At 33.5% G+C, this 27,394-nt stretch overlaps 1 protein-coding gene across 1 annotated transcript; it reads right to left on the minus strand.

Moving 5' to 3' along the window:
* Window positions 1-16,238: 16,238 nt before the first annotated feature.
* Window positions 16,239-26,333, minus strand: LOC128999122 (uncharacterized). The gene is made up of 3 exons (XM_054425483.1): window positions 26,277-26,333; window positions 17,037-17,109; window positions 16,239-16,524 (listed from the first exon to the last, which is right to left on the minus strand). Coding segments are annotated over exons 1-3 (321 nt in total). The 5' UTR covers window positions 26,279-26,333; the 3' UTR covers window positions 16,239-16,278.
* Between the last annotated feature and the right edge of the window lie 1,061 nt (window positions 26,334-27,394).

Raw genomic sequence — 27,394 nt, forward strand, 5'->3', positions numbered from 1 at the left:
AAAGGATCCTTTACATAGAAAATAATTTAATTTAGTTTTAAAATCCTTATCACTAAGCAGTCTTATATCTAATGGTAACTTATTGTACAACTTAATTGCAATCATCATTGGTCTTTTATCTGTCTTGGCTAGTCTTACTTTTGGCAAATTAATGTTATTACAAAAACGAGTATTATAACTGTGCACATCTTTTCTACAGTCTAATAAATGAATATTGGCTCTAATATAAAGTAGACATTGTTGTATAAATAAAGAAAACAAAGTCAAAATTTTAAACTCCTTGAATAGATTTTTACAACTATGACACATATCTACACCAGCAATGACTCTAAGAACTTTTTTTTTTGCATAATAAAAACTTCATTTGCATGAGGAGAAGATCCCCAAACAATCAAACCATACCTTAAATGGCTATGAAATAGTCCATAATAAGTCTGTATTAAAGAATTCTGATTCAATTCACCACACAAACATTTCATAGCAAATATACTCGAACTAAGTCTTGCCTTTACCAAATGAACATGATATTGCCAATTTAGAGTAATATCAAAAGTTAGTCCCAAAAACTTTGGATGCAGATTTTCATTTGGCATCTCAGGAATTTCTCTAAGACTAAATACTACAGTTGATGTTTTATCTTTATTTAGAATTAAATTATTTGCTGTGAGCCAGTTCTCAACAACATTTTTATTCAACTCACAGTTTTCTAAAAGTTGACTATAGTCTGAACTCCTGGTGATTATCGTGGTGTCGTCTGCGTATAAAGCAATATCTGTAGGGACATTTACACTTAAGTCATTGACCACTATCAAGAACAATAATGGCCCAAGTACCGAGCCCTGAGGGACTCCACAGGTTACAGGTTTACATTGAGACAGGTTATTTCCTAATGCCACATACTGAGATCTATTTTGCAGATAAGACCTAAATAAATCTAAAGCCACACCTTTGATATTGTAGTGCTTTAATTTTTCTAACAGTACTGTATGTGAAACTCGATCGAAGGCTTTACTTAGATCACAGAAAGTGATTGCAGCAAAGTCCTTTTTTTCAAAACAATCTAGCACCTTATCAACCAAAGAAATAATTGCTTGAGTTGTTGATAAACCTTTTCGGAATCCAAACTGTTGTTTGCATATCAAATCATGGGATTCCAAATATTCCATCAATTGTGTACCAACTACTAGTTCCACTATCTTAGATAAAACAGGTACAATCGCAACAGGCCTATAGTTACCTATATCCTCTTTTTTTACCTTTCTTATAAATAGGAAGCACTTTTGTGATCTTTAAAACATCAGGAAATATTCCCTGTCCTAAACAACTATTAATGAGAACTGTCAGTGGAGACACAAAACTGGTAATGGCTTCCTTAATCAAAGCATTAGTCAAACCATAGTGATCTCGACTTTTTTTAGGAGCTAATTGCTTAACTACATCTATAATATTCTTTTCTGTTACAAACTTAAAACTAAATTCACTAATATTATCAGGTACAATCAGGTTACTTAAATATAAATTGAAATCACAGTTACTATTTACACAAGAACTAGGGCTAATCGAATCTTTGGCAACATTAATAAAAAATTCATTAAATTCATCTGGTATAAAATAATTATTTTTACTACTATTTACAATACCTTTTTTATTTTTATTTACAATACTCCATAACGCTTTTGTTTTATTTTTTGCATTATTAATAAAGCTAACATTTGCCTGTTTTTTTGCCTCTTTAATCTTACGCCTATACACAATCTTGAGTTCCTTATATTCATTTTTATAACAAGTAATATTTGTAGATTTTGAGATTTCATACAGCAAATCTAATAGCCCAGTCAATGAATGCAATAAAACACACTTTTTCGCAACTTAATGGTGGAAAGCTGGATTTTTTATATGTGATAGAACCACATGAGAGGTGTATTTTCCCAAAAGTCCCCACTTCTACCCCTTGAGCTTTCCCCCCCACCCCCCTCCAAACAAAGAAATTGCAGTGTTTTACTTAATGGGTCATGATTCGAATGCTATGTAAGCTATCAAGCTGCAATTTGTTTTGTTTTATTTCTGATTAGTTTTCCTACAACTTTTGTATTAACAACATTTTTCTAAAACCAATACTTAGGGAGATATAAAATTTAAACTTCGTTAAAAGCTTTGTTTCAGAGTGCAAAATTTTGTTTTTCTCCATGTATACTTTTAAATAGAAATAATACACAAATATGGTTCAAACAAAAGTTTTAGTACGTTTTTCAAGGTTTACAAATATATTATTGGTTAGTCATCTAGGTGACCGGGTGAAGAGCTGGGCGTCGGCAAAGAGAGCGCGTGCGGGCTAGTTGAACACTTCTGCGCTGCGTCATCGCATCTAGCCCAGCCAATAAACGCACAAACTGCCTTTTTTCGTAGCTAAATAGTGGAAAGCTGAGTTTGTTATATGTAATGGAACCACTTAAGACGTGTTTTTTTTCAAAAAGTTCCGGATTATCCCCCTTAAGCTTTTCCCCGCAACCCCTTTCAAGCCTGGAAATTACAGTCGTTCACTTTACTGGATATAATTCAAATTCTACGCATGCCATCGTAGTGAAATTTAATTTGTATTATTTGTAATTAGTTTATCTTCAACTTTTGTACTAAAGGCTTTCTTATAAAACTATATCCAAAGAGATATAGCATTTTAAGTTTTTTTGATAATTTTTATGTTTTAGAGTACACAATTTTGTTTTACCCTCTATATATTTTTTTCCAAATAAAATGCGCAAAATGTTACAAACAAAAAGTTTTTTGTATTTTTTTACGGTTTATAAATATATATTTGGTTAGTCGTCTGAACGAACTGATGTATATACACTATATAGTGTGGTGCGTCGGCAAAGAGAGCGTGTGCAGGCTTCTTCAAAGCATCTGCGCAGCCTAGCCCCACCCGTCGATGCGTCGCGTCCTAGGCACCGACATCGCTAAGTTCTCAAAGGTTGTATACAAATGCTAAGGCGTTGTACTTTGTACTTTACTACAAAACAATCTGTATCCAAGCTTAACCGTGAACTGCAAAAACAATTATTATTTAGATGGAACCCAATAATTTCTCTACCTACTTACTTGTTATACTTGCAGTACTTGTAATACTTGATTTCTTCATCTTTGACCAACGGAAGCTTGATAGATTGAGGTATAGAACACTAGGCCTAATAAACACTTTAAAAATCACTTTAAACATACTCTTTGCTCTTCCTTACGTTACAATGCGCTTTCCATTATCTACCACCAATGGGACTCGCTTTGTTCCGCAAGATTTATACTAACTGCGCCTCGCGGTCAGTAAAGATCTAAACAGTATACTGCAAAAAAACAATAATTAGATTAAACCTAATCATTTGTACATTTCATAAATTTATTGTTAGTCTTAACTCGTTTCTCATTTGAAGTAATAATTTATTTAATTATTTCTGTCAACGGCTACACCTTGTTAGGAACCAATTCCTTCTAACCTTTGGACTCTCTTATCGCGTGTCCACCACACACACGCTCACCGCAGCTCAGACACAGTCCACTGCCGTTCATCATTGTGATCACACACATCAAGCATTACGCTACCCGCAATAATTTTTAGCTATCATACAATTGCCTTTTATTTGCCCTGGCAAAGATTTTATTTTTTCTTTGTATCGAAAGGAATTTTTATTTTTCTTCGTATTTTGAGAGAGAGATATTTTAGTTGTGTTTATAAACTTTTAATAAGTGAGTCAGTGCTAGTGTACAATTCAGTACTGGGCAGGATATAGACGCCATCATGGCCGACCAACGGCAACAGCATTGAAGGTGGGGTACCCCAGCCAGACGTCGCCGATCTTCACCTCCACAATACCAACAAAGGTCGGTGCAAATATCTTTATCTCTCTCGAAAATAATTAAAATAATTCAATATAAGCAATATATCTATTTGCCATATATTTCACATTAACTATAAAATCAATCTTCATTTTTTGCTCTGTTCAATCACGATCAATTAATTTATCCTACAATACAACACACCTATTGACAATAATATACATGGATACATACAGTATATTATATTACATAAAGCTGGATAAGAAACATACAGAACCCAATGATGAGATGGCCCAATTCGCCTATGGGTCTGAGGATGATTGCAGTGTCGAATCGAAATCTACCACCACTTACCATCTTTTATGTATATTTACAGTATTGTGAGTAATATTATAAGTGTAAATTTATGTTTTAAGTGTTAGGCTATTAGACGTATTTTCTTTTATTTACTTTCTAATTAATTAATTTAATAAGGCATATATCCAAAAGTTATAAATAAGTAAGTAAAAAACTGTATTTGTGTCCCCATACATGCAGGCAAGACTATTTACGGGATACAACACCCGTAATTGGTAATTGGTTTATGTATTTTATTTTAGGTTGTTATACAGGCAAATTATTCAAATTTCCTTTCTTAACATATTGTGAAGAGGTGTCAATCAAATTGGGGTTTTTTCATAATCTCGGTGACGTTCTGTTCTCTAATATTTGATTGTTTTCATGTTATCTTAAAAATGAGTCAGCATAATAGTTCTTTATTGGTTAGTGGTAGACATTATGCAAACGTTTAACATCGCTAATTAAGATGAAGGCGCTTATTAAGTATTTTAAAATCTCCTCTATATAGACTTAATAAAAAAGTTAGTTTTAACATTGACTGGTTTTAATTTGTATTCATTGACATGATTAAAAATGGCTTATAAACATTACCGACAGTTTTCTACGTTGTTCGTGATATTATTTTAACACAGGCTTACAACTCATGGCAGAGCAGAAAGCTAACCCTTGCTAGCGGGAAGCGTGAAGAGAGGGACATATCAATGATAGGACGCAGTTTGTATCAAGGAGTGGGTCGACGAAAACTTTTTACTGACAGCGAGATGCTTCATTTAGTCACGGTTTAGCTTGGAAACATATTGTTTTGGTAGTAAATTAGGCTACAAATTAGGAAGTCATAGGATTTGTATGAAACAGTTGAGAACTTAGTGGTGCCGGTCCTTATGCATCGACGGGCGGGGCTGCATGCGCGGATGCTTAAGAAGCCTGCACGCACTGTCTTTGCCGACGCCCACACTACATCAGTTATTTCAGATGACTAACCAAATACATATATTTATAAACCTTAAGGAACATACTACAATTTTGTTTCTGACACATTATGCGTATTTTTTCTTTTTGAAAAAATATATAGAGGGTAAAACAAAATCGTGCACTCTAAAATATAAACATTATCAAAAAAAGTTAAAATGCTATATCTCTTTGGATATAGTTTTATAAGAAATTCTTTAGTACAAAAGTTGAAGATAAACTAATTACAAATAATACAAATCAAATTTCACTACGATGGCATGCGTAGGATTTGAATTATATCCAGTAAAGTGAACGACTGTAATTTCCAGGTTTGGAAGGGGTTGCGGGAAAAAGCTCAAGGGGAAAAATCAGGAACTTTTTGAAAAAACACGTCTTAAGTGGTTCCATTACATATAACAAACTCAGCTTTCCACTATTTAGCTACGGAAAAAGGCAGTTTGTGTGTTTATTGGCTGGGCTAGATGCGATGACGCAGCGCAGAAGTGTTCAACTAGCCCGCACGCGCTCTCTTTGCCGACGCCCAGCTCTTCACCCGGTCACCTAGATGACTAACCAATAATGTATTTGTAAACCTTGAAAAACGTACTAAAACTTTTGTTTGTACCATATTTGCGTATTATTTCTAATTAAAAGTATACATAGAGAATAGTTATTTGTGCAACTAGTGAGAAAAGTGAGCAATTGACTCACTCGAGAGAAATCCTTACTTACTATACTTTTCCTACAGTTACCATAAAACAAATAAATTGGTGAAGAAACATAACCTATTTTTACACAGAAGTGAACTTTTAATATAACATTTAATGTGAAGTGACAAATCCGGACAAATACAACAGTACAACAGCTGACCAGCTGATTTACAGCCAGTGCTGCCAACGTATTTCGCGCGCATACGACCTTGCCTGCATGTTACGCGCTCACTATTTCGTGCCTTAACGTTGCAAATCTGGAGTGAGACAAAGTAATTAGAGTGAGACAATGTTAACATTGTCTCACTGATGAGCGAATTGGCCACTTTGCTTTCTCAAATCAGTGAGAGAACATGTGCATTGTTAGGTAACTGTAGGAAAAAAAAATTTTGCACTCTGAAACAAAGCTTTTAACGAAGTTTAAATTTTATATCTCCCTAAGTATTGGTTTTAGAAAAATGTTGTAAATACAAAAGTTGGAGGAAAACTAATCAGAAATAAAACAAAACAAATTGCAGCTCGATAGCTTACATAACATTCGACTTATGACCAATTAAGTAAAACACTGCAATTTCTATGTTTGGAGGGGGGTGGGGGGGAAAGCTCAAAGTGTAGAAGTGGGGACTTTTGGAAAAATACACCTCTCATGTGGTTCTATCACATATAAAAAATCCAGCTTTCCACCATTTAGTAGCGATAAAAAACATTTATTGACAAATTTATTGACTGGGCTATAATCTGTATTTAATTTTTTTTAGCTCTAAATTATACCATTGACATTTTGATTGGGCATTCTTATACCTTACTTTTGTATTAGTTATGGTAGTTACAAAACAAACACTAAAATAATATTTCAAAGTATCTATAAAATTTCTAAAACTAACATGAATGTCATTTGTTTGAAAAACATCCTCCCAACATTCTTTTCCTAAATAGAATTTGAATTCTCTAATCCCTTCATCAGTTATCTTTGTTATTGTTTTAAAGTTTTCTGTAGAACAATTTTCAGATACATTGTCAAAATTACATTTAAAAACCTGTCCAAGGTGATCACTAACATGTCTATTTACTACATTGATTGTAAAGTTGTCATTTAAAGATGTAAATACATTATCTAAGCATCTTTTCCCTCTAGTAGGCTCAGTAACTTTCATCTGTAAACCATACATATTAAAGAGATTTACAAGGTTCACAGGAACTTTTTCAATACTAAGAAAATCCATGTTGAAGTCACCACATATAACTGACTGCTTATTTAACCGACTAATGTGACTTAACAATTTTTCTATGACATTAAAAAAATTTCAACATTTCCATCAGGACTGCGATAAATGGTAACTATCACTAACTTAAAATTTAATATTTCAATGCATGCAATTTCACAATCCAATTCAACAGAAAGTCTGTTAATGTCATCCATTACTTTAATAAACGATGGATCAATCCTAGTGAAAATTGCTGATCCCCCATGAATCATGGTAATAAGACAATAATTTGCAATTGGTTTTAGCTCATTGATAGAATATTTACTGATTTCATTGCTTAGCATCCAGTGCTCCGTTACACACAAAACATCTAAATCAAATTCACATGAAATGTTTTCCAGAATTCCAATTTTATTAGTCAGGCTTTGACAGTTCTGGTGAAAGATTGTTAAATTTAACTTATCACTGCTTTTTTTATTATTTTGAATAGGCCTACTATTATTTTCATAGATATTTGCATTGTTTTTTTCTGACAAGCTGTAAAAACTAACATTATCTAACCTGTGTACAATTGGTGATCTACTTAAAGTACTTACAGCTATGGGTCCATTAGTGGTTGTTGATGACGATGCACAAAACTGGGTTGTCCTGGAGGGGTGTAGTTTTCCAACAGCGACTCAGTTCCCGGAGGAGTCGGCTGATCTTCAGCGCCCCGCAGACATCTTCTTGCAACAGATGATGTTGATGCAATTTCCTTGGTTATGAGATTAGCTAACCACATCTTGCCGTGCTGATTGAGGTGCTGCCCATGTTGTGTATGCAAATGTCTCAGTGCTCCACTTGCCTTCACCACCGTCACATTATGATAGTTCTCACTTAGTTCTTCAAGGCGCTTATTAGTTCTTCTAACTTCATTATTTACACACGACCAATTTGTTAAATCGTGTCTCATTGGTAAATCTACTAACATAACATTTGTACTTTTTACTTTAGGCAGGATATTTGTTAAAGTTGCAAAAACCTTGTCAGATTCATTCTTAGACACATCATTACTTCCACAAACAATTACAAGAACATCCTCTTTCTTCAGGTTTTCTTCTTTAATGTTTCTTTCATTAATTATCTGTTCTGTAAGTCCACCAGGCCTTATGAGTTTGCTGAGCTTTGTTCACAAACCAAGCCAAATCTTTTCCATGACTGTCGGCACAAATAAGTATTTTTCTCTTCTTTTTGATTATTGGCTGGGTTGTAGTACTTTCTTATTTTTCTTCTTCCTTGTCATTTGAACCACAAACAGAGACAATTACATCCGAGTCGACATCCTCCAAAACATCTTGTAGCACCTGAAACTGATTCTTTGTAACAAAGCTAGGTGTCATGTCACTCCCATTAGTATTTATTTTATTACGATGAGAGGTTGCAGTCACCTCATGCCATTTATCAGGTACGGGGAGGGTTTGAAGTTTACCATTATCATTAGTGTTCTTGAGTGGGGGAAAGCATTTTAAACATACGGGTTTTGCTGTTCCTAATGTATTTATTTGTTTTTGTTTTTCTAAACACTCCTTTTCCAGTAGTTTTGCTATATTCTCTAAGCTACGTATAGTGTCCAACATTTTTCTAGATTCTTCTTTATAAATAACACAACTATCACAATTCTTATTTTGTATATGATTATGTGTAAAAGATTGTCTTGACTCCTCCTCAACCTGTACTATAATACTCTCCCTGGCTTCTTTTTGCTGTTTCAACTGCCGCTCTAAATACTCGATCTTCTTCTGCATATCCTTTTCATTCTCATAAAATAGTTTTTCCCGAGATTCAAACTTTTCTTCATATTCCTTTAACTTATCTTCCAGTTCCAATACATACAAAGAGCTATTGTTCTTTGCCAAATGAAGCTCATTTTTTAATTCTTCATTTTCATTGAGAATCGATTTATTTAACTCCTCAAATAGTGTTGAGTGATTAAACTGCTCTTCCTTGTGACTTTTCTTATCATTAACAACAATTCCTTCATTTAATACCACATTTTCATTAACCTCAATGTCGAGAGAACATTTGGAACATTTCCAGTTCCTCACCAAATCCCCCTCCTTCATGTGTTTAATATCAGAGGGGCTCAGCTGCACACATTTAAAATGATGCCATTTGCAACATGAACCTGTACAATAAATAGCAGACGTGCCGGCATTTTTCTCACACACCCCACAGGGATATCTGGCCATATTTGGGTAGAGTAAATGATATTTAATAATGTAATAATAAATTACATGCAATAATAAATTCACAAATTAAAGAGTCCTTTTTGTAATAAATTTTCAAAACAAGTGTTTACCAGCACTCATACAAAATCTACTGAGTTCATCTTAAATAAATGCTTGTATTGTAAATACTGAATATAATTGTAAGCATTTGCCAAAATAAACAGTCCCTAATGGCTATTTAGTCAACTTAATAAATGTGAAGTTTGTTTGTAAACAACAGTGCCACTGACATCAGTGATGTCATTTTATTTTACTTTACTTTACTTTTACTTTATTGGTACTATACCAATAAAGTAAAAAAATTGAATGGTTTAACAGTTGTTGTGGAGTGTCAGCTACTAAAGAATATCAACATTGCCGAGATCACTATGGCACTATTTGGACATTGCTGGGCAACATCCATCTTGCAGGACAGCCACATCGTCTTCCCTTCTTGACTTCTTGATTTCAGCAACTTATTGCCAACTTGTATTTGTCAATCAGTGGTTTGATCAGAGTCGGCTCTCAGTTAATATATCCAGAACCAAATAAATGCCAGTGTCTGTGAGAGCTGACCACGGCCTGATCAGCCGGCAGCTACGTTTGCACTCATGGATACAATATATTTCACACAATAAAAAAATGTTAGTATTGTATACAAGATGTAAATTATAATAATATATACATTTAAAATAACAATTCCTGACTATATTTTATGTAGAGCTAATCCATTTTTAAACCTGCCATTGGAGGTCCAAAGCCTTCATCAGAAAAGGTGATGGGAAATGATTAAAAATTGCTATAAAAAATACACTTTCAAGACGTGCTCAGAATGATATAGCAACGCTGCAACTTCTTGTAGAAGCCCTGTAGACTCACGCTCAAACTCAGTGCCGGATTCAGGGTACCTGTGGCCCTAGGCCAAATAACTCGAGCGGCCCCCACCCCCATGGGGTAATGGGTAAATTCATAGCGATTGCAGAAAATAAATCATGAACATTCCCTTCTCTACATCAGGATGATGATGTATCCTGCAATCAAGGATACATAATCATAGATACCCACGACCACGGCAAAATCATGAACAAATATTATTAGTTATTTATCAAAACTCGGACAATTGATTTTTCTAATATTTTGTAATTTTTAACAAACTCGGACAGTTGAAAACTTGGACAAATGATGTCATCCTGCCACAATTATCGCAAAATCATCAGCGTCACCTGTGATCACGGTAAAATCGTCAATATCTTCCGAAGGCCGCAAACACGGAGACATCATCATTATCAGCCGCGATCGTAGCAAATTGATAGTAAAAAAAAAATAATGTTTTTTGTTCTAAAGAAAAACTATTGTCAGTCCATTGCAGCCCCCCCTTTTCCTTGCAGCTCTAGGCCACGGCCTAGTCGGCCTAGTGGTAAAACCGGCACTGCTCAAACTGTTGGGGTAGCATGACGAGGGACACCGCAGTCTGTCGTTTTTCGAGGCTGGTTATTTTTCCCTCCCAAGTACACCCAAACAGTGAGAAAGGGCGCTCCTTACTTACATACTTCTACACACATTTGATTTATCAATCTAAGTAAATGTAAAATCATGGAATACAATGTATATAAATCAATCTATTGGCTATTTTTAATTGTTACTTTATCGCCAGTTTTATTTTAAATATAGGTATTCAAAGTTTATGTGACTAAGCAATCAAAACTGCAGGCATTTACAAAAGTTATCAAAGACAACATTTTGAAAATCACGTGTGATGTAAATTAGAAATTGTATAAAAGTTTCAAAGTCCCGTGATTGTCATTATTGGCTATTCACATTAAAAAACAATCCACAAATTATTTTCTTTGTACAAGTTTTTAAAATAAATAAATGTTTACGAATGGCCTAAAAACCGTGTTTTTTATATTACAACAGTAAGTAATACAGATTTTTAACAACTTACAACATTTTTTAACTTGTATAATATAACGTAGAGTAAAAAAAGCTAAAACTGTATGCATGAACTGCATAAAGATTGGATCATTAATAACTTTGTAACACATGTTCAAACTCGAGTATATTGCTTTTTGGAACGGACAGTAGACTGGTCATGCAAGGAGAAGTGCAAAACCAAAAAGCCATTTGATCACTCACTAGAGATGATAAACTCATCTGGAACTGATAAGATATCAGCCCAAGTATTAAAAAATCTGCAAAAATTAAATAGGAATACCACTGACAGACCTAATAAACAAGTCTCCAACAAGGAATAGCTTAGTCCCAAATAAAATATAAAAATAACTAAAGTTAACCCAAAATGAAAAAAAATGGAACGAATAACAGAAAGAAATAGTTACAGGCCAATGCCTGCAATAAGAACATTTTCCAAAATAAACAAAAATATAGTTTATTTTAAACAGTCTTATAAACAGTCAACATCACAGATTTATCAAAGGCAGAGACATCTACAGCCTTAATACAACTGCCGGAGCACATATTAGACCAACTAGAAGAAGCTAAGACTTCTACAAGCCTCTTCCTAGATTTTGGTAGAGCTTTTGACTGCCTAAACCACAAACTTCTGCTGATACTGCAAATACCAGGTGCGAGAGGAAGAACATCAGAATGGATCATAAGCTACCTTAGTAACCCTATCCAGCTTAAGGAAATAGCTTACGTAAAGAACCTGACCTAACGTCATCGTGTTATGCATGCTGACTGATGAATTTTTCTTCTGTGGATCGCATTCATTGCCCCCTCCAGAAGCTTTGCGATGCAATTTTCCTTTCCTTCCTAATTCCTCATACATGAGTTGCCCTTGTGATGAAAGCCCTACTGTCCTCTTCAGTTTGAGTCTTCCTCAATCTTGGTCCTCATATTCTCATCCTAGTCTGCTTTCACACTCCTGTTTTCGTAAACTACTTCTGTCCACCAGTATACCTTCTTTTGGACTTTTCACACTGTTCTGTCCAGTACCATGTTGATATAATCCTTAAGTATTCTCTATGGTTGATCTCAACAACCCTCCTGGTTTCTTGTCTTGAATCCACAGACTTTGGCCATTTCCTCCAGCTTCTCTTCTTACCATTTCGATCGGTTCCGTCAATCCACAATAAACTCAATCTTTTGCGACTTGAGATGATGTCTTCCTTCCCTTGGATTAAGGGAAGGGAATAAGGGTTACGACCACATTCCTCAGCTATCCGTTCATTCTTCTTTAAGGATCTATAGTAGATGACCCCCCTCTTTCCAGTCCACTTTTACAAAAATCAAGTATAAATCATAGGAGTTTTATGCTACCATGAGATTTCCCTTACCTCTTTCCCTTCTTAAGCCTCCTATTTTTGGTGATCGCCATTAGTTAAAAATGTTTGCTTTTGCTAAGATATGCCACTATTGACTCACTCTGCTATTGAAGTCTTGGTCACAGCTGAGCTATGTCATTTGCATGTTAGAATATTGTACATGTCAAGAATCCCTTCCATTAAATCATCAGTTTTTATTTTGCTGGGATATGCCACTCAACTATATACTGGTCACTAAAAGTTCAAAGATATATTTTTGGTAATTGCCATTAAAATAGTAACAATTTTTCTTTTGTTGCAATGTGCATTTCTACTATCAAAGTCTCTTAAAGTTGTAGATATGTTTTTCGTGACTGTCATAAAGTTGGTCTTAATTTTTATTTTGATAGGCTATGTCATATGTAATGTATGTAACAATTATTCATGTCAAAACTAATTTCCATTTAAATAATTTGTTTATTTTTTCGCTGAGATATGCCACTCAACTATCAAAGGTTATAAAACTTTGACATTATTTTTTTTACGATGATTTATTATGTGATTGTCTTTATGTTGTTCACAATTTTTCTTTTACTAGAATCTGTACTTACTTCTACTATGTGATTCACCAAAGGGTTTAGGGCCTATAGATATATTTTTTGTGATTGCCATTAAATCAGTCAAAAGTTTTCTTCTGCCGAAGTATTCATTTCTACCATCGAAGTCACTCAAAGTTTGAAGATATATTTTTAGAGATTGCCATTAAGGTCAATGTGAATTTCTATTTTCTAAATCACAGACATTTTTTTGGCGTCTGTCATCAAGTTGCACACTTTTTCTGTTGCCAGTCTATGCTATTTTTTATGTAAAAATTGTACATTTCAAGAATCCCTTCCGTTTTATCATCCATTTTTATTTTGAGTGATATGCCACTCTACTATCAAAGCCACGAATAGTTCAAAGATATATTTTAGGTGATTGCATTATGTTGGTTTTCCACAATTTTCTTTTTCTGGAATGTGCATTTTTCCTATTGAAGTCAACCAAAGTTCAATTATATTTTTAGGTGATTTCCACAATCATGTTGGTCACAATTTTTCTTTTGCTGGAACTGCATTTCTATTATCAAATTCTTTAAAAGTTTGAAGATATATTTTAGTGACTGTCATAAAGATGGTCACAATTTTTCTTTTTGATGGGCTATGTCATTTGTATTTCAGCATTTTCATGTAAAAAATACCTTTAATTAAATCATTTGTTTTTTTCTGGGATATGCCACTCTCATATCAAAGTTACTTAAAGATTAATGATATATTTTTCACAATCTTTCTTTTATTGAAATGTGCATTTTTACTATCGAAGTCAATAAAATTTCAAAGATATATTTTTGGTGATTGCAAGTTACAACTAAATGAGCTGTATACGAAAGGAAAATCTATATTTTTAAAGGATATACATTGTTGGATTAATCCAGAACAAACACATTACCTGATATATTAAGTTTTTCTTTTTTCATTCAAATCTTTTAAAAATAGTTCAAACAACTGTGTAAGTTACGCCTATTATGCTGCATTTATGGCATACATCATCCTATTTACTGTTATGTCCCTCAACGTGACTGCCATCTACGAATTTGGCTAACATCGCATACTTAAAGCATTCGTTATCTACGTTATAAACACTAATGCAAGATTTAGGGCTGGAAATGTTTTGAGGGGAGGGAATATGACTACAGTACTACCTCATTACCATTTCCCTATTTGTGAACCGTTGTATTTCTCTCGGTAGTAGTTCATTAAGACCACCTGGACCTTCATGTTCTCCAACCTTTACGCAACCTTTAAAAGATCTTGCAAATAATCTTCTACAATAGGACCAATATCAATCGTTGCCATAACAGTTTTGTTTTCCGTAATAAATCCTCAAGGTAACACTTCATTTTGAACATTTTCAAAATGGTAATTTGTATTGAATATTAAGTGAGATATGGAGCTTGAAAGTAGTAAATTTGTCATATTGTGTACCAATTCACAGGGGAATGGGTAATGTGATTCTCACCAAAATTGGCATTTCTGGTGTGCAAAAAATAAGATATTAATCGTTAGCCATTTAAAATTTAAAATTTTAAACTTTATAATTTTAAAAATAGCTGTTCGTCTTTGGGTAAAATTCATCTATATGTTGCATTTTGTTTAAATGTGATATGTTAACTCGTTTGGGCTGTGAATTCGTACCTTTGATGCCTTGCATGCGCTGGCAGCTCACTACTCGTTGAGAGTCTGTACACTCATGCCGGAGCTATAAAATACATTAACACTATGTAATTATTAATATCATGTAACATCAACAGAATACATGTATCGTTGTATTCCATAGGCTTGGCGTGAGTGTACACACTCTCAATGAGTAGTGCGCTGCCAGCGCAAGGCATAAAAGGTACGAATTCACAGTCCAAACGAGTTAACATATCACATTTTTTTAAATTCAAACATATAGATGAGTTTTACCCAAAAACAAAAATTTTTTTTAATAAAAAAAATTAATTTCAAATAGCTAGTGATAATCATCTTATTTTTTCACACCTGAATGCTAATTTTGGTGAGAATCACATTACCCATTCCCCTGTGAATTGGTACCAAAATATGACAAATTTTACAACTTTCAAGCTCAATATCTCCCTTAGCATTCAACATAAACAAATATTTCTTACATATTTATATGCCTAATTTTTAGTATAATTGAACAATAAAAAAAAATCGAAGATCAAATTTTCGACCAAACACCCTTAATAACATATGAACAAAAAGACATCTATAAGCAACTAAAACGTATTATTTACCGACGTTTCAGAGCGGGAAACGTATTAGATATTCCTCTCGCTACGTTTAAATCTAGATTCTGCAGGGAAACCATTCACAATCTTTAAATGCTATGTAGAAAGTTAAGTTCACGCTGCTTAGTATTACTGTAGAATTTGTATCAAAATTTCCCTTACTATAGGTCTTTCAGGTTTATAACAAATCCAAAAGTTGTTCTAAAAAATATATCATATATTAATGATGCAATCAATAAATACAAAATGTACATCGAGGTTAAAAGTCGTTGACAAGTCATTAATTATCTCAAGTAATACACTAATAATAAGTAATACATTACACTACACTTTTTATTTGTTTCCATAACATAAAAGTAAGCTGTAATTTTAGGAATTGCCTTTTTACTTCTCAAGAAACTCGAGAAGGAGGCTGTATAGTAAAACATTAAACAAAATCAGTGTTTTTATATAAAAAAAAACATTTTAAGTCTAATAGAAATGAGTAATTCAATTCAATGACCTTGTATTTAGGGTAAAACTACACCACAACTTCATCTTGACCAGGTGTGTGACTGTAGATCGCTGCCCATCTTTAACTGTGCTGAAACATTAGCACACCATGGTACAGTAGTAATACAATCGTGAAATGGGTTTACCCTGCAAAGCAGCATAACGTTTTATTGAGTGTGGCCTTGATAGGACTTATCTAAATGCCTTTTTCCGCCTTCTGTCAAGAATAATACAAAAACATACACATTTTACACCATTATTGTTAATGCATTATCTTATTTTATCATGGAGCTTTTCGTTGGGATATCTTTGTTGCACTTACGTTTTGGTTTTGACAGTAATTTGACGGTTAACATTTAACTGTTGAAACCTTTCTTACTTTGTAATTTTTTATATAGAAATTGCAATTAATCAGTAATAATCGTCGTTGTCTGAGTAAGCATAGTCCGAGTCCCTGCTGTAGTCGAGTCCTCCGTAGTCGTCATCTACTCCAGGTGGTACAAACGCTCCATTGGCCACTTCTGTCAGACTTTCCTCAAATCCCATCATGACAGCAAATCCGTAGACTAACCGCATGATGAGTAGTCTTACAAAGTTGAAGGGGTTTGTCTCCCTCGGTTGCTTCAACAGTTGAGTTTGCCTTGTCTCCTTGCATATCTGAAACATTTTCATTATTTATTACCCTTAACGTAACTTAGTTTTTGTAGGATATTTCTTTTTTGTATTTTAATCAAAAACAGTTTTGAGTACATTTTTGATGGATCGAAGCTGTATCCTGCTTTCCTTGACGATTTGGCTTTTAATATTTGATCCTGGATTTAGAACAAGCTAATCTAAGTCAGTAATAAAAAGTATGATTTATTTTTTAATTTTTATTAGTTATTTATGTCAAAATGTATATTTACGTATAACATTTTTAAAAGGGCTCTAAGAACCTCATGGCCATATTTAAGGTTTATTTTTGCAAATATTTGTGCACAAGTACATCATGAATGCATAGCGGGTAGGCTACTCTTATCCATCAGAACTTGAGGCTACATTACAAAATAGTTAATATTAGTCAATGGTTTAGTAGGTCCAATGCCCTACATTATCATTGGTACATACATAGCGCAACGAGTGATTAACACATACTGTATAGTGTTTCAATGTTAAATTCTGTATCTTACCACATTTCCTATGATGACCATGAGCATCAGCACACTATTTAAGCACGGTTTTACTGCTCTATCTATTTTCAACCTGAAACAAATAGCTTTATTGAATACACTAGTTTTATTAATGGTGACTTTTAAAGAAAACATGACAGATAAAAATATAAGTATTGACACTACAACCTTCAACACTTCTTAATTTGTGGCACTATTGTTTTAGTGTATTGCTAAGGTGTATCTGCACGTAGCTTATGTACTGCAACTGTAATCCAACTATTCATAAAATTTAATGAATGACCACGTTTATTGCCTACAAACATGAAACACGGAAGTATATTTCTTGTGGATGTAATCCGTCAAAATAAAGTGCAAACAGTTTATCCGCACACTCAACATATTCAAACGTAAAATGTTATAAAACAAATTCTTAACCGTAATATATTTTTAATCTTTGTTGAAATACATTTTGATACATTTAAGGAAATATTTTACAATATTTAGGTTTTTATAACTGCAAGCAGTGCTAAGTTATCAATGAATTTAACATGTTCTTGAAGGTTAGGATTTACTAATAAAATTTCAACTATTAATAGGTTTAATACAAAGTATCATAGCAGTCTAATTGTTGTTCAAAACTTATTACTAAACGTTTTCAAATGTACAAAACTAGAGAAGGAATGCCATACTGGAACCCATACTGGATATTCCAGTTGTTGCAATTTCACCGAATGCACAAAATACGCATACGTCACTCGATGTCAATGGTTGTACAATATGGGTCAAGGAAGTATATGAGAGTCAACATCTGAGGCTTGTCTCTGTCAAGTAGGGTCTACCTCGAGTGCGTGACTCGTCGAACATTGTAACATAACGAACAGACGGACAGACACTTCCGGTTCTACACCTCCACAGTCCACAGTCCGTGGTCCGTGGTCGTGTCAATCAGGTAAAGTCAACCAATGCTGTCCGACATGCTTCCTTCTACCGCTACCGGCGCCCGGCGGAGTCGTCGTTGACGTTGATGTAATATTCAAGAGGTAACAAGTAGATCAGCAATGCCCAATATGTATCCAAATAAATGATTTCTCTGATACTGTTTCATAATGAGACTTATAGTTATTGACATAGACTACACATAGACAAGCTACCTTGTCAAATCGTAGGTAGCCGTTCTGATCAAAAAGTTGAAAAAGGGGCAGAAATATCCAAAATAATTTCTTTTACAATACATTAATGTCTAGAGGAGTCACTGTAATAGACGTACAGTGACAGTTTTTGAAAACAAGCCTACAGGTTGGTTTTCTATAGATCTTAAATTCAAAGTGGTCATGTTGTTTAACGATGAAAGGTCGAGAAAGTTGATGGAGCCGTCTTTCTCCTCTTCAAGAGTAAATTGGATGTTTTTAATGGATGTTGAACAAATATGTATTTAATAGGGTCAACTGCCTGCTGTTTCCGTTAAAGAGAACTATTGTGTCATTTACATATTTATGGTAAAATATAATTTTTCATCAACAGAATTGAATTAAACTGAACGTTAATTCAAAGAGCACCAGGCACCAACAAAATAAAATCATCTTCCACATACTTAGTTGACAAAATCATTATACGAAAGATCTAAATACTGGCTTAAAAATACAAGGCGGGAAATAGAGTGGACATCCTAGCCTAGAAGAATACGATACTTACAGAGTTGTTTACACAGAAAACAATGGTGATGATATAATTTTTAACGGCAATCTACAGTATAATTCACATGTTAGTTGTATTAACTGATAATGTTCAACTCCTGTTTTAATTTTTTTTATTTGTAATATTAGATCACTGAAATAAGGAATTCTGATACGACACTCTCTGGGCTGAGCCAGAGACTCCGTGAAGGAATGAATGAAGGCGCAGTCGTTCCGTTTGGTTAACGGTTACATACGAGCCTAATGGTTAAACAATTAGCACCCACAGTGAAACCTTCCAGAATCGCAAACAAATCCACGAGCTCTGGAAATACAACATTGACTATATAACTACAGTACAATATGTTGTTCAAAACATAAATACTCAAATAGGAAGTTTAAGAATTAATTCTCGGGATCATATAATAAACAATCAAAACACTATAAAAATGTGAAAATTTTCCTCAGAAACCCATTTTAATGGCAGCAACTGATTCACTATTGAAAGATTAGTTGCAGTCTCAGTGCTAGTGCTGTGAAGATATGTACTGGATATAAAACTTTGAGAGAATTTGTGCCTTTCTCACAGTCTCAGGAACAACTCTTAATTTTACAAAAACAGCTCAACACTTTAATCCTTATCCGAAAAAAGAATCACTTTTTCAGTTCGTTCGGACAAAAGGAGTATCAGTCATGAAAACCCATAAGAGTTAAATTAATTGTATATAGTTTGGTGTATTCTTTAAAATAAATATTTTCTTAAAATAATACTTTTAGAAGTATTAGTACAATTTTAAAGGTAACTAAAAATACTGTCAAAATAAAACTAATTAGATTATCGTGCAAGTTTGACACTGATCTAATTTCTAATTGAATTTACATTTTTGTTAAAATCTGTGAAGCTTGACTTTTAGTAGTGGTAATCCAATACTACAAGAGCGTACTAATTGTCCAGTTAAGTGGTTTCAAACCAAACAAGTTAGGCGAGGTTCTGTTTTCACTTGACCGTTATAGACACTTCGATTGCGCATCCGCCTTTAACACTTGGGCAGTTTTACTAGGTCCCTCCATTTCCCTCCTAAAACTCGCTTGAGCTCATTCGATAATGTGCAGCATTTTAGCGAAAGTCTCAATTCAAATTAGAGGATTTAGAAAATTAGCTATATTTTATCATAAGAAATATAGGTTCGAAAATAACTGTTACAGGTTTCCGAATAAAAAGTACTCTTTCTAATTGTTTTGTGAAAATGAGCAAGATACCTCAATGTGCATTGAAATTTCAAGCAATGTGGTGTCATCAACAAACTTGTCTATAAATTTGAAAACATACAAACGTGATATTAAATCAGTTAACACTTGCTCAAAATATTGTTTTGATTAATTTGTCCAAAAACTAACTGACACTATCTAATTATTTGTCTATGTTTGTTCGATACACTATAAATCTAAGTTTATCGTAATTGAATTGGATTAAGCTTATCCATTTTTTTTATTTTTTTTTATGGGATATGGATATCTAGATCAAATACTACGTTGTCGGTTTGTTGTGTTTGTTTTTTTTCTAATTTCTAACAAATCAAAAACCTCAAATCTTTCCGAATCCACCTACTCTATTTAACAGAAATAGCTTAGCTGACATCCGCATATGTTTGTCAATATTTTCAATTACGAGATCTATAAACCCAAACTATCCATATCTTTCGGTGATCACAGTAGCGGTATTTTTAATACACCACTTAAATACAATTTATTATAGATTTAATTTTCATCAGAAAGTTACAAGTGTTTTAATTAATAAATTGCAGTGTTTTAATCAACATTATGTTATTACTAAACTGTTTAAAGTATACATCTTCCATTATGTGAGGTCAGTCAAGAGAGCAAATTACACAAATCTATTAATCTGCAGCTTGGCTTTATGTATTCCCTTAAATCACCACACAGTTGTTTTAGATGGGTACAATCTAAATTCAGAATCTTCCTGGATTATCTACAAAACAAAATAAATACAAATCTAAATATTGGTTTTAGATCCGAAAGAAGTAACCAGGGAAGTTCACCACGTATTTTGTCAAACGTTCATCACCCTTGAAACTGTTAACGAAGTTCCCATGGTGAACTAGTCGATTGTTTCCTGTGTCAGATCATAATTTACACGGTATAAAAGTCGGTAGTTCGTTCAGGCCAATGGCTCACCTCTCTCAGTAAGTAGGACAATGGGTATCAGAATTTCACACGTCCCGGCATAACTCAGAACTAATCATCCAGCTGGAATGACTCACCGACTAGAAGGCAATTGTAATTTGCTAAGTAACGACACAAACAGAGATGTTGAGAACCCGAGGTATCACACATTAGGAAGGACAGGAAGAGTGATTGAATGACTGTCAGGTAACGGTCCAAACCCTCATTTGAGTCTGAGGTGTGAACTACGATTGTGCAGGTTAATGTGCCTAAGGTCTGAGTAACTGTCGTATAAATAGGGAGGCACATACATAATGTATACATGTGACTGCGACCCTGGATCCTCATCTGCAATCTGGTCGGAATTGTTCAACTGCTTTGAGACATCAATTGGACTAAAAAACTGACTATAACTGTAGTTATATCGCATCACTAGCCAACGTTACGATGATATATACGACGAAGGATACGAACACAACTTAGACTTAGTGAAGACTATAGTGAGCGATCAGAAGGGTCATCCTATCTTCTATTGAACGCTAATACGGTCTATGACAGAACGCATAAGGCATTACTCACGAACACCCTTATGTCTCTACGGTTGCACCTCTGTCCAAAAGCCACAAATCAATCGAATTAGCGTTGATAAAAAAAACGGTTACCGATCACCCTAAGCACCTAGCACCCTTGCACCTAGTGTATTCGAAAAAAGTTCCCACTTAACATATTTACCAACATCAAGCTTAAGCCAAAGAGAACGTTAATATTAAATTAGTAAAATTTGGTATAGACTGTTGCCGTTTAATCAATTAATTTCGATTGCAAGCTTCGCCAAACTCACAGGCCATCAATTAGATCTATTCCTTCAGTGAAAGTTATAAAAAAACGAGTAAAAATACGTTTTGCATTAATTTTGCTAGTTTATCATAGCTGTTTTCGAAAACAAAGTTTGTATTTATTACTTGAGCTAATTTGTTAAGCATATAATTGTAATTCAAACAGAAACCCAAATATTTTTGTTTTCAATCCAGTATGATACATGTAAAAAGGTGGAGAATTCAAATTCTAGCAGAATAAATGTCTTATTCGTTTTAACAATTAAACGTACAATTAAATTTAATTAAATTTTTCAATAAAAAATTATATATTAATATATACTCCCATGCATCAAAAAGTACTCGTAAATAGTTATTTGGTCCTAAAAAAAGATGGAGGAATGCTTAGGAAAGCGTCCTTCATAAATCTACAATCTGCAACCGAGGAAGACATCTCGTAGCGAGTGATTCTGTCCGTCCAATATACAGTGGTCAAGAACTTGCTACACGTAAATACTCATCTATAGCATCCATATCTATCTAAAGCAGTTTTATTCTAGCTCTTAGGAAAGTTGTGCAAATGACGAACAATGGCATATTGAGACGATAATGTAGCTGAAGCTTAACGACTATACTAGCCAGTGTTTATACTGTGTTATGATTTACTCTAGGAACAGAAACGTATATAGTTAGAAATACTTATTAAAAAACACAGCCAGACAAAAATATAACTGAAGGCATAAATCTAGGCCCAGTCAAGTGCAATTAATCCTAGATTATATCCCTTAGTCTTTCAAACACGTTATTATAATTCATTAAAATTGTGGTTAATTAGACATCAACTTTCACATAAACTAATCCAATGTCTTTTAACAACAAAACCAATCAAATGAACACAATAACCCAGAGAAGAAAATCCGCGCTATCTTAAATCTGCTACATCCTTAGCAAAAGAAAATATTTAAGTCAGTCCAAGTAGTCATCTTATATTTACATGTCCTGGCCCATTACTAGTTCCGCATAATCAAAAGAAACCAGTTGAGAATTGATAAAACATTAGGCTCCACATTGCAGTCTGCCAACACTACTTTGTACATCCATTCGCCATTGTAAACATTCTATGCTTTCACTATGCCCTAACAATTAAAGCTGCTTCATTCTCATTCCTTGATAACGTTAATTATGTTGACTACTTTATCCATCCAGTCTTCGTTATTCGAGTTTTCGAGTCAGCGTGGTTATATAGTCAATGGTATTACAGTTAAACCAAGTAGCATTCTATGACCTGGAATGGCAACCGTGTAATGAACTCGTTAGGTGTCGGCAAAACATCATTCCTAAACAGACAACCACACAGACTACATAACTTAATACGAACAGTTAGTTGTCTTTCACGTAAAGAATTCAGCAATGCAAGATTCGATGTCGATTAATTTATTATTAGGTTCGCAAAACAACCCAAATTAATCTTTGGTAACTATTTAATAGTCGGGGAAATAAATTATAATATGGAAAACATTTATGGAAATAAAGTCAATACAGAAAGAGAAATGTCAAGAAAATCGCGTGCATGTATTGTTATGAACTCGTTAACAACTCCAAATACTAGGTATGCTGTTTAGCACTGACGAATCTTGTGTTCTACGAGGTAGATGAGTTCACAAAACACCGTTGGAGCTGGATTAATACACAAAATATTCATTCCCCAGGGGTTTAGTTAGTTTTGAGTTTTTATTGATTTATTTTACGTTGTAATCATTTTTGATTGAATTTTATTAATTGTTATAAAAAAAAATAGTTAGAACCTTTCGTTATTTCATATACATGTATTTTATAAATAAACTAGCCACAGAGCCCGTTGTGGTTAAATACAACGGTCTTTAGGAAAATAACAGTTATGAAACCATGCACCATTTTACTTACTAATATTAATGGTACAGGTACATAGCTTTAGAAACACACGCATACAATAAGGAACACAATTTAACACAAATGCAAATACTTGTGAACAACAACATTCAAACAAAGAAAAATAATGAAATAACAACACAACAATCAGCTGTTAAATAAAACATTAACACATATTTTTAAATAATTAGACGGTGCATACCGGCAAACCCTTTACTGCCATAAATCTTCAAAAATCAAACTTCCATAATTGTATGCAAATCTACATGGATGAAGTTTTTAAGTGACATATTGTTTAATAACATCTGTCAAGTAGAACTGTAGGTTTAATTCTACAAAGTTTAACTTCAACAAAAATATCTCTAAATCAGTATCATCTAACAACTATAATTCTGAGATTGCTTAGTTTTTTTGCAAATCACTTTTGAATGGTGAGGAAATCGACAGAAGTAAAAAGTGATATTCAGAAAGAGAATAATATTTCTTACAAATTAATACTATGTAAACCTAAAGTTGGTTACAAATAGAAGCTTGGAAATAGCACCTCGAATAAAGCCATTTATAATTCATTCCTTTTTCCACTACAAATGTTTAATAAAATCAAACTTTCATAATTATTTGCAAATCTACACGAATTAGGATTTTAACAAATCATTAACTAACAAAATAGATCCAGTAGAACTGTAAATTTAATTATACAAAGTTAAACAAAAATATCCCTAATTCAGTTTTTTCTAACAACTACAAATTTGAAATCGCTTGGCTTATTTACCAATAACATTAAATTGTCGGAAAATCTACCAAAGTGGATGCAATATTTTGAAAGAGAATAACATTTCCTACAAATTACTACTATGTATTTCTTGAAAATACTTAATACAAGCAGCCAAAAGTTGGCTACAAATTGAAAATTGAAAACAGAAATTTGAAAAAGCATTTTTTAATGTATTTATGTATTTTTTTCCTTTTTCACCAGAAATATTTAATAAAATCGCACCTTTATCATGATTTGCAAATCCAAATAAGCCAGGCTTTCCAATGACTCATTAATTAACAAAAGCGGCCCAGTAGAAGTCTAGATTTAGTTGTACAAAGCTAAACAAAAAAATCACTAACTCAGTATTTTCTCACTACTACAAATTCGGAGGCTGATAAGCTTTTTTGTAAATGGCGTTTTAATGGTGAGGTTATCGACCAAAGTGGAAGGTGATATTCTGAATGAAAAGAAAATTTCCTATAAATTTAAAATTCCATGCATTTATTGAAAATACCTAAAAAGGCAGCCAAAAGTTTCATCCAAATAAAAAATGTGAAAACCCCGTGTCAATGTATTTCTTATGGATTTTTTTTTAAATTTTCACCATAAATCATAACAAAAATAAACTTTCATAATTATTTGCAAATCAACACTAATTAAGCTTTCCAACGACTCATTAATTAATCAAATCGGTCCAGTAGAACTCTAGATTTAGTTGTACAAAGGTTTTTAAAACTGAATTATATATAAGTAGAAGTAGATATCTGAAAGGATTTTATTTAATTTACTAATAAATAACAAGCAAAGTAAACCGGACGGCCCTCACCCAGGCCGACTGTTATTCCCCACTTCTCGTTTCGTGAGATTTGAAAATCATTTCAGAAGTCCGAGTCATCAGTTTTTACGCATTTCAGTGAGCTCATTACCCTAAGTGTCCGCTAGGAAACCGGCTCGTCACTTGAAACATGATCACGACACACACTTTCGCTGGGGTCTTTAATTTCTGTGGTAAAATAGTATTAAATATGGTAAATTGTATTAAGCTATCTTCAATGTGACACTGTCTAAATAATATCAGGTTTATACAGATTTTTAAGTGGAATTTAAATGGGTGATAAATTAATTCACATCAACTGATCTGAAGTTCGACAACCTAATTAATATTTGTTATTAATAAATTGACTAAGGTTTGTTGAAAATAAACACATCAATTTGTTATATTTTTTTTAGATATTACACGAATAATCATCCAGATTTTTTTCGTTTTGACTCATAGGTTTTGATCTAACATTCCCATACAGAGCTATCCATATCGATATTTCTTTTGGTATAGCCTATAATATTCTTTAGATTATAATTTGAATAAATACTTGTTAATTTGTCAAAAATTTTCCACAAAAAATGTGTTTGATTGTGAAGAAGTATAGTAGTTAATATTTAAAACAAAAACACTTTCAACATATCCTCTACAACCCTATTTCCAATTACTGAGTGCTGAATGCATGTTTTATAACCAGAAGAACTTCTACTTTCGTTAAGATCACAGAAGCAGTAATTAATTGTTGTAATCTTTACGGTGTTAAATAAACCCTGATTTACAAAGATCAATTTACAAAATCAATTTATAAAAATTAATATACTATAATCTCAGTAACTATCGAAATATTTACAAACAAAAAATTTAAAAAAGTCAGTCGGACAGTTTGACAGGCTAATCAGTAATTCTAGCCCAATCCTAGATGTTAAATATGTAAACATAAATTTGAAACGTAGTCATTTAATTGTTTAGTTTAATTTAATAATCTACAATTGTATTAAATGCTACAAGGTGTCTAGAAGATTTTAACATCTAATCATAACATGTATATTGCCTAAACTTAATTTGAGTATGAGGGTATGTGTGTAAGCAATGGATACTCACATATCGGTAGGGCCGGCAGACAACTGGTAGGATGTTCGACCGGACTGCCTCAGATACCATAATCAAATAACGGCACCGGCGGCGTACGCGGCTCGGCGATCAGCGCTCCTTGTCTATCTACGCCCCCCCCCCACCACGTACTTAGTACTACGCAGCCGCATCAGCATACATTAGGGAGTCACGTTCCAAAGTTGTCACTTTGATTTGGGCTACTCGCGCACGAAACGGTTAGATTCTGGATCACGATCTTAAACGGCTTGCGGATAATAACCTCAGTTACTTTGTCCATGCAGAACTGTTAAAGAGCGCGGTTTTGTATGTCATACAGATATTTCACGTCACAAAAACAATCAGTTAAAATTAAGAGTTTTAATGGCGAATAATATTGCCCAAAAAGAAATATTTATTTAGAAATAAACTATGCTTCAGATTACAAATACGACCTTTGTTTGAGTTATATTTTATAAAGTTATATACATAATTTTTCATGAAGGTGATAATTGGTGCTGTTTAAACCAAGACTGGAGAGGTTGGTGGGAGAAACGGTGTCAGTGAACAAGCAGGGCTTATTTAGATGGGCGCGAAGATACTGAATGACTTGGCAACCGTCAGATGGAGATGTTGCGCTGGGACTGAACAAACTGGAACTGAACGCTAAGAACTAGAGTACCAACCGACAACAAGTGTCTTATCTGTAGTTCACCTTGTGTTTTTGGTTTACGGATGGACTATGCATTGCACTGTAGTGAATAGTCAAGCTGAAACGGATTGTTTCTCCACAGAAAACTGAAGATTATAGACAAAGTTTGATTTTTTATTAAAGATATGAAAAATTTGCCGTTCTATCCTCCATTGACGTACTTTTATCACCAATTATATTGGGTTTTACGGAATGAGCCGGGATCCCTGGCTGTGCCACTCATTGAGCTCAGTTTGTCTTTTAAATTTGAGTAGTTTTGTTTTATTTTATACAAAAGCAATTGTAAAAAGTTAGTGCTCTAACAACTAAAATAAGTACTAATAATAACCAACCTCAAGAACATGGCTCGTCTCGATTTTTCACATGTAGAATGTAGAGTAGCAAAAGGTGCAAGGTGCCAAATTTTAAAGGGGATAAA

Source organism: Macrosteles quadrilineatus, unplaced genomic scaffold, assembly GCF_028750875.1.
Source record: "Macrosteles quadrilineatus isolate MER2022 unplaced genomic scaffold, UCM_ALF_1.0 Scaffold_7__1_contigs__length_78375512, whole genome shotgun sequence".
Taxonomy (NCBI): domain Eukaryota; kingdom Metazoa; phylum Arthropoda; class Insecta; order Hemiptera; family Cicadellidae; genus Macrosteles; species Macrosteles quadrilineatus.